The sequence below is a fragment of the Siphateles boraxobius genome, unplaced genomic scaffold, assembly GCF_051911475.1.
Source record: "Siphateles boraxobius isolate OS27281-9 unplaced genomic scaffold, OSU_SipBor_1 32, whole genome shotgun sequence".
In the NCBI taxonomy this organism is placed as follows: Eukaryota; Metazoa; Chordata; class Actinopteri; order Cypriniformes; family Leuciscidae; genus Siphateles; species Siphateles boraxobius.
The window spans coordinates 2921753-2938285 of record NW_027508942.1 but is presented as its reverse complement, the minus strand read 5'-3'; the positions used below and the strand labels follow the sequence as shown (position 1 = coordinate 2938285).

Genomic DNA, 16533 nt, shown 5'->3' with positions numbered 1-16533 from the left:
GCCGGTTCCACTGTTACGTGTTGTATCCGCCAGATGGCGCACGTCACTATTAGAACTACTCGTGATTCTATGCAAATTGCTGGTTTTAATGGGAATATGATCAGTTTATACACAGACACTCACACATGTAAACAGTGTCCGTCAGCCTGTATTTACCCCCGCCATTCACAAAATAGATGGAAGTCTCTGAATGTAAAGCGATAGTTACTTTGGGTTTCGAAACAAGCCGGACAGCCAAACAAACACCTGTCTCAGTCGACCTCGATAAAGCCACTTCCTCTTCACCCACATCCTTAACCAGCACATTTTTATTGGTGTCAGAGCAGCAGCTGCGCGCCATCAAAACGACTATTTACATAAGTCCTCCAATACGACAGGTAGATAAGGAATAAAACGAGTTAGAATCATTTAAAGTGTCTCTAATGTTGTTGCTTATGCACCGCACAGTTGTTTAATGAGGTCAGGGATGATAAGACCGAGGAGGATGATGATGGGCGGGCTGAAGGGCTGGAGGCGTTGCTCATGCCCTCCTCCTCCTCCTCCTCCTGTAGGGCCAGCACACAGAGACAGTGTGTGAACTTGAATACTGAAGGGCTCAGCAGCACCAGTCACACATCATTGCTGTTTTATGAGATTTAAAGTGTTCGCTTAGTTTTGGTGTAGTTCTAGAGGAGCTTCTCTCACTATGTCCAGACGCAAACTCGGCAGCAGACCGCAACACCTGAGCGCAATGCAAGGTAAGCTGGATTCAAGATAACTTCATTTCACATTTAAACGAGAAAACCCAACATATGCATGGAGAACCGAATATGGATAATGTGGGAGAGAGAGCATAACCAATAACGAGATATCAATGTAACGTTAGCCTAATAACTTTTCACGTGGTTTGTGTCTCACTCCGTGCGTGACCAGAACTTGACATTGGAGTTGAAATGATAACAGTTTTTTATTTAAATGTGTTGCTGTCGAGAAGTATCGAATCAGTAGTCAATCCGTGTTAAATGTGTATAGGCTATTTAAGTTTTTTAGGTTAAAGTTCCGAGTTGGAGCAATAACATTGCACTTCCTTATTGCATCTTCATGATATCTTTATGTGTTAGACACTCATACCTTATAGTGGCTACTTTTTAATATTTACAGTTAGTTTTCATATTTTTACACACCCTCATTCTCGGGTGGTATAGGCTATTCTTAATTTTATCTGCTGACAAGTGCGATTGCGTCACTTCCAATATTTCTGTTGTTGTTTATTGATATTAATTGATAAACATAGTCGGCATAGTTAGACGTATGAGGTGATATGAAATATTGTTTTGATCATGACAGGATCTTCGTTTTGTTTTGTTTTATCTTCTAACTGTGGGCAGCTGTGCTAGTTTCACCTGACCACAAGACTTGAGTTTGATGTGTGTGTGTGTTAGCGGAGTCGGATTTGCGAGTCGGATCTGTTCAATGAATCGGTTGAACCAATTTATTGACTGACGGGACTAAAAGGCAAAGTTACTTTAAAAGCCAAATATCATAAATATTTTAGTAAAATGTGTTTTTGTGTTGCTATGACATTTTTTCAACATGGGTAATTTTGGTTTTACTTCATTGCATTTTACTAACATTTATTTTTAAATTTAATTTGAGGTAGCCTATAAATTGATTTTAAGTATTACAATGAAATTGGACATTATTTTTAGAATTTAAATGACTTTTCTTTGTGATCTGAACTGAGACATATGAAATTCTGATAAACATCCCTAATAATTAAAAAAAGGGTGATAAACCGCATTACATGGCTTTACTGATCAATTATGTGTCAAGGTGATAACGTGAAAACAACCGTTAAACGCGTGAAACGAACTGTTCGAAAGAACCGATTCACTTAAATAAATCGGATTCCACTCACTTATTTGTGAGAGAGAGCAGCCGCGCCTTTTGCGTGTCGGCACAAACAACCAGAGCTGTTGAAACAGGAAAGGTGACATTTTTGAGTAACCACAGGTGAAATCCTCCCCTTCCCAGGACTGTCTGTACCTGCATCGGCATGGACAGCCTAGCCCGGGCAGTTGGATCCAGTCCAGTCTTTCTCTCTCTCTCGTTCTTTCTTTCTTTCTTTCTTTCTTTCTTTCTCTCTCTCTCTCTCTGTGTGTGTGTGTGTGTGTGTGTGTGTGTGTGTGTGTGTGTGTGTGTGTGTGTGTGTGTGTGTGTGTGTGCGTGTGTGTGTGTGTGTGCGTGTGCGTGTGCGCGTGTGCGTGTGTGTGTGTTCTGGAGTCCATGACCACAGCAGCGGCACCCAGGTCAAAGGACAAGTTCCTCTTAACTCACCGTCTTTACAGTCAAGTTAAAGGTGCTCTGAGCAGGATCTGTGTCTGCAGCAAATTCTTTGTGTATAAAAATGAAATCCTCCATAAAAGATGTAGCCTACTAAAATATGGAGATTTGATTCACCCCAGGCGGCCGTGATGCTGATTTGCTTCTGTATAAATGAAATTCAGCAGCATTGCAGCCTTAAATGTTGCCTTTATCATTGCAGAGTAGTATTTGTAGTGTAATGTTTCTATATTCGTAATTCATATTTCAAACGTAAATTTGATCCATTTTAATTTGTGTATAAATTGGTTTATTTTATCCTATGTATATACAGCTTCTGTGTCACTTTGCATGAAAGGGCAATGCATGAAACTTTCAGTTTAGGCACAGATATTTATAAATTAGTATTTAAAACATTAGGGCCTGGTTTCACAGACAGGGTTTAGATTAAGTCAGGATTAGGCCTTAGTTCAATTAGGGCATTTAAGTAGCTTTTCTAATCATGCCTTAGAAAAATGTAATTCTTGTGTAAATGTATTTATTTAACCACTTTACAGCAATAATCAGTGTTTAAATGCACTTTTTGTTGTACGCTGTAAAAAAAATATTATATGATCAATAAGTTATGACAAAGGTTTTTACATTTCTTTAACTCAAAGAAATGAAAAAAACCCAGCAATTATCAACTTGTTTTATAAGTTATAAAAGATTCAATTCATTTTTTTAAACCAGTTTAATGTAATTTAATTTGAAATGACTTAAACATCCAAGTTGATTGTACTTAAAAATGTAAGGCAGCAACTTTTTTCTTTTTTTTTTACATTGTATACATGCAGCTTCTGTGCCACCGCAGTGTAAAAAATGACATTAAATGCACCAAGGGACAAAATATGAAAGTGACTTTCTCTTTAGACACTTTAGTAAAGTTTGTAAACTAGACTTTATTTTCAAAGTCTTGGTAGCAAACTCCTGTTTGGCTCAGCTTTGACCTGTCTTGATTTACATACTGCCTCGCTCATTCGCCCCGGCGGTTATGAGTGTGAAAGACACCTTGCGTATGTCAGCAGACTTGTGAGCATCGCAGGACGACTACAGTGCAAAGCCTGATATATCAGCATGCACTAATGGGCGAATTGCTCAAGCAGGTCGGAGCTGCATCACTCTACTTCCTGTCACAGCAGCCCTCGGTGGCAGAGACACAGGAAGTGGTCAGTATCTGCTGACCAGACAGAGCCGTGCTGATGCTGACAGTTTAGCAGTACGCAGACAAATGCAGAGAACTGAAAGTAGCACATTAGAAGAGAAACGAAGCTGTTGCAAAGCCGCTCAGTTGGGTCATTTCAAGACTTCCAAGGGCTCCATGCACTGAGCTTAACCCCTGGTTATCGTCGTTTTAAATCCTGCTTGTTTAGAAGTGGGACTGGCACCACCTTTTTACCCTGTGGTTATGAAAGTGCTCAACTTTTGTGGTGTTGTTGACCCTGTATTGTTGTTCTACGCATGTGCTGTGTGGGAATGTTACAGCAACAGACTCCCAATCATGTACCTCACATTCACATGCTTTGGACAGTAACAGAAACACCCTGTATTGTATCGACAGTAGTTTCAACATTTGAAGGGAAAAAGGTCAAATGGTGACAGAAAGCACACCAACTGGAATAAAAAAGTGACCTTTTCACTACCTTCTATAAAGCTAGTGACTTACCTTTATAGTCTGAAAAGTACATTCAGTGATAGTACAATCTGAAATATATGGTATCAGGATGTAAAATGCTACAGCCTTTAAATAAACACGTCGTGTGCCTCTTTCGTCCAATCACTGACAATGCGAATATGCAAATAATAATGTTTACCTAGGGTTTAGGAATGTACAGTGTTAAATGTCATATTGTTATTGGTTTATAAATAACAAGCATTAATTGTTAACACCATGTAACATGAAAGGGTTCCTTTTAACCCAGGTTTTAGAATGACCCAGGGTTAACTCTTTATAGGACTAAAGCGGGGCTGGACATTACGTTTTTTGCTCACCAGCCACTTTTGCTATTAAGTTACTACTAACTACATATACTAGATTTGTATGTACATTTCTGAAATGCATAACTTGGACACAGTCACCTCTGATAACAGATCACTCTAAATTGTAATGTAGACATGCATTTTTTCGTAAAGCTGCTTTGAAACAATTTGTATTGTGAAAAGTACTATACAAATTATTGAATTGAACAAATACAAATCGAATTGAATTGAACTAGCCACTCAGCATTTTCACAGGCCACAATTTTGACATCGATACCATGGGTAAGAAACTTCCATATATATTTCTTTAATATTATCTCATAATTTGTCCGCAGGTATATTAGGCTGCTGTCACTTTAAGACCTGACACGCGGATCCATTATACTGTTAAACGTGTTTTCTTTATCAAGTATTTACGTTCACTTAAAACATAACTGACTGTGTTTATGTGAATACTCACCAAGACAATCATATTGACAATATTTTGTGTGTATTTGACTATTTAAATGCAATAAGCAGCAAAAAAAACTGAGATGGCTTTATGTGCATGCACTAAAATGATGCTCAATATGTGCAATCCCACCCTGAAATTCAAGCCCTGTAACGCCAACAATATTCATCCGGAGCAACTGAAATGAGTGAGTGAGAGGAGGCGGGTTTGTGTGTCACTATCTGTTGGAGAGATGAGATAGATAGAGAGAGAGAAAGCGCAGCTGGAATCATGTGTCTATTCTGCGGAAAATTGGTATTGGAAGCGTTTCAGATATTTAAATATTGATATGTATTGAAAAATTGCCATTTTTGACAACAGTACAATGCACTTAGTTGATCATTTCAGATGCTTTTTCATCAACAAAAAAACTCCAATTGAAAAATGTATATAAATTTCAACCCACCAAAGTGGCTGGTAAGAGTGACTGCGTTACACGCCGCTCCTGAAATCTACCCGCATTTGTCAAGTTGGCGGATGTTAATGTCAAGCCCTGCACTAAAGAGTGTTTTTACAGCAATATGGTGTTTTTCTGCTCTCAGACGCTCCGGATCCCACAGTCGTCCCTGTCGCCTCCTCGCCGTCACCCGAGCGGATGCCTCCGCCTGAGGATGGAGGTCGAGACCTGCTGACATGTGGCCAGTGTGGGCAGGCTTTCCCCCTGGCACACATCCTCACCTTCATCCAGCACAAACAGGGCGGGTGTAGCACAGCCAGAGCCCAACCTCAGGGCCACGCCCCTCCCTCTCCGGCCAATCGCACGCGGGTGGAGGCGGGGTTTGTGGAGCTCCGGCGCGTGACGGGCAGGAGATGGAAGGAAGAGCCAGGTGTGAGGGTGGAGGCCAACCGAGCCGGTGAGTTCTAGCTGCTAATTAGTGTCTTTTTCTGTAAAACTGTCCCCTCATTTAACAGCCTCGTCCCCAGTCCGGCTCATTAGGCCGCCGTTGCTGTGGCGCTGAGGCCTTGGTGAGTTGGAGAGTTAGAGACGCCGGGTCTAATTGTGTGGAAGGGATAGGTAGTTCTGCGACACACGCGAGCAAACGTACACTTATACACACACCCTAGGGGATGCTGGAAAGACACCTGAGCATCTCCTTAGCTCTGTCTCTCAGGTGAAGTGGCCAGGTAAACACAGCACAGTCAGGCCAGCAAACTGCACAACTCCCAGAGCGCAGAGCCCTCATTATTCCTGCACTGTCAGTCACACAGGTGCTGCTGACCTGGGCTGTTATTCTCTCACTGCACTCTTCAGAATCAAGTCTTGAAATCTCAAATGTACACTCTTAAATATAAAGGTCCCAACATTTTTTTTGCAGTGATTCCATTGAAAAAACATTTCGGGTTTCCCCATTATTATTATTATTTTTTTATTAGTGTGAAGAACATTTTAATAATCTGAATATGACCGCGAAAGGCTGCAAGGTAATTGAATAAATGCATGCTCTGCGTGTTTCAGAGTGATTCTTGTCCACTAGCAGCTCGTGTTTGCAGCTTCTCAGAGCATCTGTACGTCACAGTAAATGCAGTTTTCCATCAAAATAAAAGGTTTGAAGAATTTAAGACAGCCGAGCCGTAAATATAAGTATTGTACTTTTGTAGTTGTAGTGTAAAATTTCTTATTTAGTAATGTAATTTTTTTAGCAATAATTATTCTTATTATTTTATAGCCACAAATGTTGGACCAAACTTTGAAGCACTACAAAGCACAGAAATTTTAATCTCAATCAGTTTTTATCAGAAAAATCCAAATTCGATTTTTTTTTTTACCTCAATCGTGCGCTTCTTATCTGAAAAACCTTTTGTGCAATGAAAAGTTTCCATTGATGTTGAAGGTTCTTCATGGAAGCAAAGATGCCAATAAACCTTTTAAGATTGTAAAAAAAAAAAGAATTTGGGTGAAACATTGAACACTTTCGACTGTTAAACAGGATGTTGGTGTGTGTGTGTGTGTGTGTGTGCACTACTTGAGTGTTTTTCAGTGCAGTAGTGGGCCGTAGAGGGACTCGGCCTCTGCAGGTGTTGGTGTTTCTCAGTGTGATGCTATTGAACTGTGACCTGAACCGCTTCCTCATATGTGCAGGATTCTTTCACTTACAACATGAGCAAAGCAAACATTTATTAGTTTATCATTACAGACTGTTTATAGAGGCAAGCAAATGATTACGATTGATTTTGATCAACAGAACACACTCTTGCTTTCGGGTCACTCTCTCTTATACGTACACATGTTTGCGCTTCCTTCCTTTTCGTGCTCTGCATCCATCCGTCCACGTTTCTTGATTCTCTGGGGTTCATTTACTCTTGTATTTTTTTTTGTGTGTGTGTGTGTGAAGGTGTATGTTGCTGATAAAGGTGTCAGGGTGAGAGGTGCAAAATATGCTAATGTGTTACTTCCTCACTGTCAACAGTCTGGTTATTATTGAGACTATCAGAGACCGTAGAATGAGATGAGAGATGGGCTCTGATAAAGACTGTTTCAAGCATAAAACATTTGCTTGAAAGACAGTTCAAAATGAGTATGTGATATATGAGAGTGAGGGATCATTTGTTTTAACTGACATGTCAGGGTTGCCAGCACTGCATGACAGAAACAGTCCACTGGAAGAATATTCACTGCCATTCAAAAGTTAGTGGTAGGTGAGATTTTTTATATATATTTTTTTTGAGAGGAGTCTTATGTCTATCAAGGCTGCATTTATAAAACAGTAATATTGTGACATATTTTTACACTAATTTTGTAAAATAACTACTTTTTAATGTAATTTTAATGTTGGCAAAGCTGAATTTGGTAAGTAATATTTCTTCTTAATAATAATAATATCAATGGTCAAAATTGTTGTTGAGAAGCATTTATTTTCATTTATTTTTTATTTTGAAACGATGTAAAAGTCTTTACGGTCACTTTTTGATCAACTTAATGAATCCTTGCTGAAGATTACTGCAAATTGCTGAGCCCAAACTTTTGAGCGCTGGTAAATGCCACTCCATAACCAAACAATTTGAACTCTTTTCCATTTATTTGTTGGTATAGCCATAACATATAATGTAGGTTATCTCATTAAAAATAACAAAATGACAAGTTTGTAACCATAGAAGAAAGGTGAAGACTCATGTCATATTTCTATGTATTTTACTTGTGCTACATGTAGTTAGGTCTTTAAAGATTCAGAATATATCAGTACCATATTGGTTATCTGTTGATATTAGACTTTTAAATAAAAATATATGTCCATATTGGATATTTAATTGTAAATATTTTAACACAAATTATTTAATAACACAATCAAATGTAATCTTTATCAAATCTCTAAATTATATACATTTTTCATACAGTATTATAAATGTTGTGATTCCTATGTTCGCTATATATTCAGCATTTAAAACATTTGATTTTAGTTTTTAGTATTTAAAATTCATACAAAATAATATGTACATTTGAAAATGTTATGGCCAATGACCGATAAGCTGATATTCAAATTCTGTATGTTAAATTATAGAAAAAGTGGCATCGCACACTACTGGCCTGGATCCGTGGAAACGCGGAGACATTTCCATTTTTAGTACGTCGCTGTCGTGTAAACGTGCCCATAAAAACTAAATATTTGTATCCGTTATAAGTGTATAATTTACAATTTTTTACTAAACAAATCTAATTTGTTCCATTTAAATGCAACAGCAAATCTATCGGTGACCGAGTTTAAAAGTATCTCAATACTTGGCAACTCTTGAACCCCAGAAGGATACATTTTTGTTCTGCTTGGATGAGGGCGTTTTGTATGCACGTTGTATTTGCGCTTTCATTTTGACTCATCCAATGAGAAATCAGTTAACCCACAAACCATCAGACAGGAGTGTGTGTGTGTGTGTGTGTGTGTGTGTGTGTGTGTGTGTGTGTGTGTGTGTGTGTGTGTGTGTGTGTGTGTGTGTGTGTGTGTGTGTGTGTGTGTGTGTGTGTGTGTGTGTGTGTGTGTGTGTGTGTGTGTGTGTGTGTGTGTGTGTGTGTGTGTGTGTGTGTGTGTGTGTGTGTGTGTGTGTGTGTGTGTGTGTGTGTGTGTGTGTGTGTGTGTGTGTGTGTGTGTGTGTGTGTGTGTGTGTGTGTGTGTGTGTGTGTGCTTATTTGTGGGTGTAAAAGAGTGACTTTGAGAGATTTTGGAGAGGAATGGATTATTGAATTAGTTTAGACAATGTATCAATAGTCTTATTTTTATTTCCTCCAGCTCTCTCTTTGCTCTTCATTTCAACTGTCCCTTTATTCTCTCTCTCTCTTTCTCTCTCTCCCTGTTCCCTAGAGAGAGAAGATTCTGCCTGCTGCTCGTTAGCGCTCTCAGCCAATCTGCATTTTTAATTAGCGGTTATTGCTTCTGCTTAATATGCAATTGCTACCCTGGGCCAAATGGGAATCCTTACAAAAAGAGTGAGGGGAAAGAATGAAAGAAAGGGAGAGGGAAGAGAGAGAGAGAGACAGGCTGGGTATTGTGTTTCACTCCAAGACCCTGAGACAAAAGCCCCTCCACCCGTCCTCGCACCCTCCACCCGAGGGAGAGATTTGGAGGCAGAAGGGGTGTGTGTGTGTGTGTGTGTGTGTGTGTGAAGGTGCAGTCACAGGGGCGATGGTTTTTCATGACCTGTGCAGCTATTTCTTTTTTGTTCTTAAATTAAACACGTTACCTCCTTCTGTTTTAATCTTCTTCCTGCTTTTCGACTCGAGTTCTTCTCCAGGCACGAAAGAAGAGAATAGGAGAGGCTCTTTTTAATCTTCTTCTTTTGCCCCCTCCCAATAAAATGCAGAAGGATTTTGACTTGAGACGTAAAAGAGGCTTATAGCACTCTGCTTTGAACCCTTTGTAAGAGAATGGGGAAAAAATGAAATGAATTTTCCTCTCAGTTTTGGGATCCTCTTTGCAGACGGGCCCCATTTATCAAGGAGCCTGAGTCAGGAATCATTTGCATAAAACCTTCGTTTTCTCCGTTCCGCTAATTAGCAATTTGCAGCTTAATTGGCGAGCGGCTCTCTAAAATAGAGACAAAGCTAACCACGTTTAAAAATACCACCAGAGCTGCTGAAGAAGCCCATCCGTGGCCGTTCTCTCCTGTGAGCACACCTTTAATCAGACGAGCCTCTCTGACATTACCAGCTCATTATTGCTCTGACACCTGCAGGGGTTTGTGACATGCAGCGTTTTGAACGAAAAGAAAATTAGCCTGAAAAATGAGGAAAACGTGTTCTCTTGAGGTGATATAGTAAAACAGAAGGAGGAGTTTTGGCCTGTGTTCAATACTTGATATGGATATGGGTGATTAGCACGAAAACAACATGAACCAATCACATTTCACTGCAAGATCAGAAGGAATTTTTTTTTATACATTGTGACAATATTTTCATGAAATTTTGAAAAAAAATATTTTTGACAGAAAAACAAATGCATCCATGATGTATAAATGCAATTTAAATAATATATGATATAACATATTACTCCACTTTACCATAATATTACTGTAATGACAACTTGGAAGGAATGGCATGAAAATATCACAATGCAAAAAACTTTAATGATCTCAAAAAATAGGCTTTATTTTAGTCAAGCAAAATTTCTGCATTTGGATTTTGGGATTGAATATGATCTGATCATGTTCTTGCCCTGCACAGGAATACCCGGATAACCTATTACTTTTGCCTAAATGTACAGTATACAGCAGGTATACAACAAGATTTCTCTTGCTTTTATTATTCTTATAGTACTAGTGAAAATTGACGATGTTTTTACACAAAATCTGATCTAAACTAAACCACATAATCTTTTAGATCAAAGCATGCAATGTATTTAGGTCATGTGATAGCATTGTAGCTGATTGAAACATTTATTGTTGCCTTCAGCATACTGTTAACATTTAATGTAATATTATTTTTTTAATATATATGACATAAGAACAGAATGTTAGCATTCTTTTCTAAACATAGCCATGGACTGTACCTGGCCCGTTTTCACAAGTATTTGTGGTTTTACCTGTTTTGTTCTGTTTTCTGTAAATGACCAAGTTCGCCTGCAGCCGTTTCATTTTCAGTGCGTCATGATAGACATCTTTCCAGCTCACTGAGCATAATTAGTCACATATGTACAGCATGAGAAAGACTCTGTTTGTTTGCACATTTAGTGTAGTCATTCACACAACCTAGAAATGAAGATTCAGTTAATGGACCTCATCAGTTGGCCACCACATGGCTAGCTAGAGATATATGCATGTTATGGACCATTTATTGATTCCAGTACTAAATCAAGGAGTTAATTGTTATTATTTTGAAAATAGACATGACCAGGTTGTATGTACGAGATGCCGAATTGGACATTGAAGACTCACTTATTCACTTATTCGGTTTGTGGTCTGTGTAAGAATTTCATGCGTGTAAAACATATTTCAATAGAATGTCCTTTTTTAAATGATATTAGACACAAAATATATGAATGGACATTTTTTAAAAATGTTTTTCCTGGAATAATTTTAGAATTTTTGTAAATGTTGTTATTATTACCGTTGTTACAATTGGTATATATATCTGATTTTGTATATTGATTGTTTTATAAGATTTTTTTTTTAATTATTGTAAACAATGTATTGAATTGATTGTAATCCATAATTATTTTAAAATTGAAATGCACTTTTAATTGGCATGAATATAGCCATTGCTCCTTATATGGCGTAAAATCATAAATAAATATGGACCATTTATTAGTCAAACAAGTTTGGTTTTCTCTCCTGAATATACTGCTATTTTTTAAAATGCCATTTGTTAGTATGTTTTGAGTGATTGTAGATGTTTGTTTGACTGATAAATTAATTTTCTCTCTCTATATTTCTCTCTTCCTTTCCAAAACAGAAGAGCCCTCCATTTTCACCTGCCAGGTGTGTCAGTGTGTGTTCTCCAGCGCATGGACTCTCCTCCAGCACTCTCAGAACACACATTCTCTCAGCATCTACCAGGAGGAGGACGACCCCCTCGCACACACATCTAAACCGCCGGCCACGATGGATCCGCGACACCTGGGCGCCGCTCTGGCCTCTGCGTTCCATCCGTCCTCCGTGAGATCCGCTCGCTCTCACATCTCCACCCCCGCGCTGCGTGATCTCCAGAGCCTCAACTTCTCCATGTGTTTACAGCGCCTGGCGGAGGTGAGCTGTAACAGCGGTGGAGTGGTGCCGTCTCCATCCTCGTCTCCTCCAGCCGCTTCACCCTTCCCCCTGTCTTCTCCTCCACTTCACACGGGGTTCTCCTGCCAGCTGTGCGGCCAGGGCTTCCAGTCTCTGCGTAGCCTGTCCGCGCATCGACGCACTCACGCCTGCGATAGACCATATCACTGCGGTGTGTGTCAGCTCACGTTCTCTCAGAGCGGCGAACTTGCACGACACATGAGAAGCCACCGTCGTTCTGCAGCTGGACCGGAAACATCTGATCCCAGCCCTGCCAGTGCAGATGAGGACAGAAAGCTTTCTGGACTGGGAGATAATGATATTTCCGGTGGCCATAACGCCAGCTTGGAGGCTGGGAAGCATCCAGGAGGAACCGGCCTGATCTTGATATCTCCTCAGTCCAGGGGTGCGGATCGCAATCTGCTGCGGTACTACCAGCCTCTGAGAGAAGCTGAAGAAGAGGGTCAAGGTGAACCTCAACAGGCTTCTCCCTACGGCAGCCCCTCGGAGGGCTCTCTGGAGAGCGGAGATACAGGTGGAAGTGGAGAGAGCGGGATCGCGAGCGGGAACTGCACACCGAAGCGCCCAGAACGGGAGGATCGTCCTCAAGGAGAATGGGAGCAAGAGGTGGAGGCCGTGGAGATAGTCACGGACTGGCAGCGGGAGAACGAAAGGAGGCAGGGCACCGGCGGAGGGGGCAAGAAGAAAAAAGAAGAGGCGTGCGAATTCTGCGGAAAGTGTTTCCGTAACAGCAGCAACCTTACGGTTCACCGGCGCAGCCACACGGGGGAAAGACCGTACCGATGCGGACTCTGTAGCTACGCCTGCGCGCAGAGCAGCAAACTCACACGCCACATGAAAACACACGGTGCCCGCGGGACACGCGCACCCTTTCAGTGTCAGCTTTGCTCTGTCCCGTTCACCGTCTACGCCACGCTGGAGAAACACCTCAAGAAGGTCCACGGACTCACTCACGCCAGTGCAGGAGCCTACAGCCAGGGCTCGCTTGTTGATTACAACGGCCTCAACATCAAAAAAGAGGATGATAAATCAGGAGCTCCAATCACAATGCTCACAGAATCGAACGTGGACCTATCAGAGCAGCTGAAAGAGGAGGACGCTGAAATGAGGGTGAGTGTTGATGTGCCCCCTTCTTCGGAAGAAACAGGTTGTACTGCGGCTCTGGGTGAAACCGCAGTATAAAAACAGCAACATGACACTCATGTTGATAATGACCAAACCCACCATCTTCTGCCCACAACTCAGTATGCCCATCTTATCAAAAAACCAAGAAGACCTTACCCACCCTCACCTCAAGTCACTCTAGGGAGGGAAGCTGGTACTGACCGAGACTTGTTATATTCTCATATCAGTACAAGTGGCTACTGTTAAATCCTGACTTGCAATAGACTTCTTAGTCCCAGCCACCGTCGTACAAGGCACTTCGAACCCAGAACGTGAACGTTTGACTACTCAGAGTATACGGAGATGGTTACAAACCATTTGAGCCTTTTGTTGAGCCCAAAAGACAATCAGACTGGAAGGCCTGCAGGTGATCTGTCAATGTGAATTTGAATTCTGCAATGCAATTCTGGACACTGTTGTAGCACTCTACCGCAGAGCCTTAAAGGTTCAAGGTTCATAAAAATCTGTGTGATAAAAAAAGAGAGAATGGATGTCCAATCCTGCTTCAGGAGGGCCTCCGAGGACACACCTGAAACAGCTCATCAAAGTCTTCAGGACCGTTGCCTTTAGCCTCTAAAGTTGGATCTAATCTCTGCAGGAATCGACCGTCCAGGAGCAGGATTGGACACCCCTGATCTACATCAGTGTAGTTAGAGTAAGACTTGCACGGATGAATTTGAGCTTGTGTTTTCCTAACTATCTGACAGGGTTGTTTCCTTTTTTTGATACTGTATGTTAAACAGGAATGATTGGGTCTGTGGCAATACATGTTCACTGTCACATATCACTGTTAAAGAGCATTTGTTTGCCATTTAGTTAATTTAGAATGCCAGGATTGTGTAAATGTATATTTTGCAACTTATTCCACAAAAATGTACATCTTTTCTACTGCACAAATTAATTTTCGTTATATTTTGTGAGCCTGTTTAGTCTGTTTGCAGACATTTGTTTTACTGCCCGAGCACATAGAAATACTATGAAAAGTTTTGTTCACTTTTTTTTCTTTTTTTTGTCAATTGTGTTTTGTGGAATGAAAAGCCTTGGTTTCTGATGAAATACTGGATAGGGAACAGCCTGTTGAATGGTGAACCCACAGAGAGCACTTGTGTTTGTTTGTGTATATGCGAGAAAGAGTTAGAGACCAGATATATGATAAATCTATACAGGGAAAGTCAGCTTTGTTACAGTTTTTTATGATTATCAATGTCAGGGATCTGTTATGTTACACTTTGTTTGCGTGGTAACAATTATGGTAGAATAAGTCATCAAATGGAATTTAAAAAAGCAATTTTTTTGTATTAATAAGCAAATGTGAAAATAGTTGGACATCCAGTTATGTCCGTTTCTTCAGGGAGCAGCGAAAACAAAGCTCTTTTTGTCCTCTGAATATTGTTATAACAATTTCTGTTGATTGAAATGTCATGTCTTATATGTGATTCCTCCCAGAAATCCCTGTGTAGCCCACCACTTTGTGTATTTTGTATCTCTATGGCTATTTGTACGATAATTAAAAGACTGAGGCAAAGTCAGAGGTTGTGTGTGTGTGTGTGTGTGTGTGTGCGTGCGTGCGTGCGTGCGTGCGTGCGTGCGTGCGTGCGTGCGTGCGTGTGCGCGTGCGTTTGAGAGAACCAGAAAGTGTGACCGCAAGTCCAACCTGTCGCTACACGTCTCAGATCACATCACAAATTCAGAAGTATTTGCACAGATGAGGCGCTCTCTTTTAACGGCTATGGTTGTTGAGTCATAGTCCGTTAGTAGTACAGTAATATCTCACTAAACCCCTTGGTCACTCAGTTTGGCCTTCAAGGAACAGGGTTTGATTGAATACATGAGATTGCCAAGTTGATTACTCATCTATGAAAGTGTGATTATACATCTGGAGACAGAAAGACAACGCCGGGAAGGAGTTCTGGGATTGGAAAGGGTGGGAGTCGGAGGGGAAGCAGAGTCATCTTAACAGCTCTTTTCTTTTGTAACAAAACCTTCACGCCTGTATCTCTGGCCCCTCTAATGAGTGGGACGCTCTATGATCCCTATAGCTCATTAACAAGCAACCTTTGTAATGAGCTTTCAGCCCGGGCTGGGGGAGGTGGGATTGAAGGGACCATATGTAGCTCTCACCCCATCTCCAATTATCACCATTTCGGAGAACGAGAGAAAGATAGCGAGGCGTAAGGGAGGGCACTAAAGCACCATTTACGAAGAAATTCCCCGATTCCTTGAATCACAGGTGATCGTCCTGGGACCTGCATCGCTTCTCCTCTATCAAAACCTTATACACCCACCATTTGGTGGCGCACGGTCCCAATTACATAATGTAACACGAGCATCTGCGAGCTAAGATGGCCTCTGGCTGATGAAAACATTCCCAGGTGCCCTTTGTCTCTTTTGGCTGCCTCTCTGCACCTTGTCTCTGCACACAGGGCTGGCCTGTGTTTATCTTCACTGGCCAATCACGACATCCCGTTCCTATCAGGGTGTGGTGACGGTTAACTGACCGTTCAAACCTGCAGATGCACATGGACTTTGAGGTGTGTTTTGAGGTCAAACACACACCACAATAACAAGCACTGTTTCCGGGTGAAAAGGGAGAAAGTTTGTGGTTTTGGGGTCTCAAGAAACCTGCACGTCGTCTCAGGGTGGGAGTTGTCTGAATTGATTTATTCGTAACCATGTTTAGTAATTTACCTTATGTCTTCACAATTCTCTCAGGACGTTCTTAATTGGAGATATTGACAGAAATGAGGCCAGGGACCCCTTTGGATAGACGCCCTATTGTATAAAGCAGATCTTTCAGTCTTTTAACACGCATATAGCACCATATTCATATTTACATATTGTGTTATGATGTTTAAATTTCATATGCATTTAAATAATATTGATTTTATAATGTGTTTTTCGTAATTGTTTATAATGTTTTATTATTTATAAATATTTTTAGATTTGGATTATGAGGACTATGTTGCATATGCATAAAAATAATACTTTTTATTCATATTGATTTATCAACTGTAATTATTAGGGTAATTTATTTAATTATGTTATTTTTCATATATTTGCATTATAATTTATAAATGTTTCACATTTGGGTTGTGATGTTTAAACCATATTCATTCAAATAATATTTTTGTATTATTTATCACCTGGATGGGTTAGTATATGCGGTACATGTATTTTATATTTTTAATTGAAATTTTCATAGATTTTATTATTTATACTTATAAATAATAAAATCTACGAAAACTTCAATTAAAAAAAAATGATAAATTATGTTTCATTATTTATAATTATATTTATAATTATATTATAATAATTGTGTTATAGTGATTACACTGCAGTATTAAATATTTATT

The 16533-nt window shown here is 40.2% G+C and overlaps 1 protein-coding gene across 1 annotated transcript; it reads left to right on the top strand.

Moving 5' to 3' along the window:
• The first annotated feature begins 302 nt into the window (after positions 1 to 302).
• On the top strand, positions 303 to 14709 carry znf296 (zinc finger protein 296). The gene is made up of 3 exons (XM_077194539.1): positions 303 to 737; positions 5353 to 5664; positions 11685 to 14709. Exons 1-3 carry the CDS (start codon positions 686 to 688, stop codon positions 13196 to 13198), a joined length of 1878 nt encoding a protein of 625 aa, XP_077050654.1. The 5' UTR covers positions 303 to 685; the 3' UTR covers positions 13199 to 14709.
• Positions 14710 to 16533: the final 1824 nt, after the last annotated feature.

Coding starts and splice junctions, on each gene's coding strand:
- znf296 (XM_077194539.1), top strand. CDS start 686: ATGTCCAGACGCAAACTCGGCAGCAGACCGCAACACCTGAGCGCAATG. Junction 738..5,352: donor ACACCTGAGCGCAATGCAAG/GTAAGCTGGATT, acceptor TTCTGCTCTCAG/ACGCTCCGGATCCCACAGTC. Junction 5,665..11,684: donor GGTGGAGGCCAACCGAGCCG/GTGAGTTCTAGC, acceptor TTTCCAAAACAG/AAGAGCCCTCCATTTTCACC.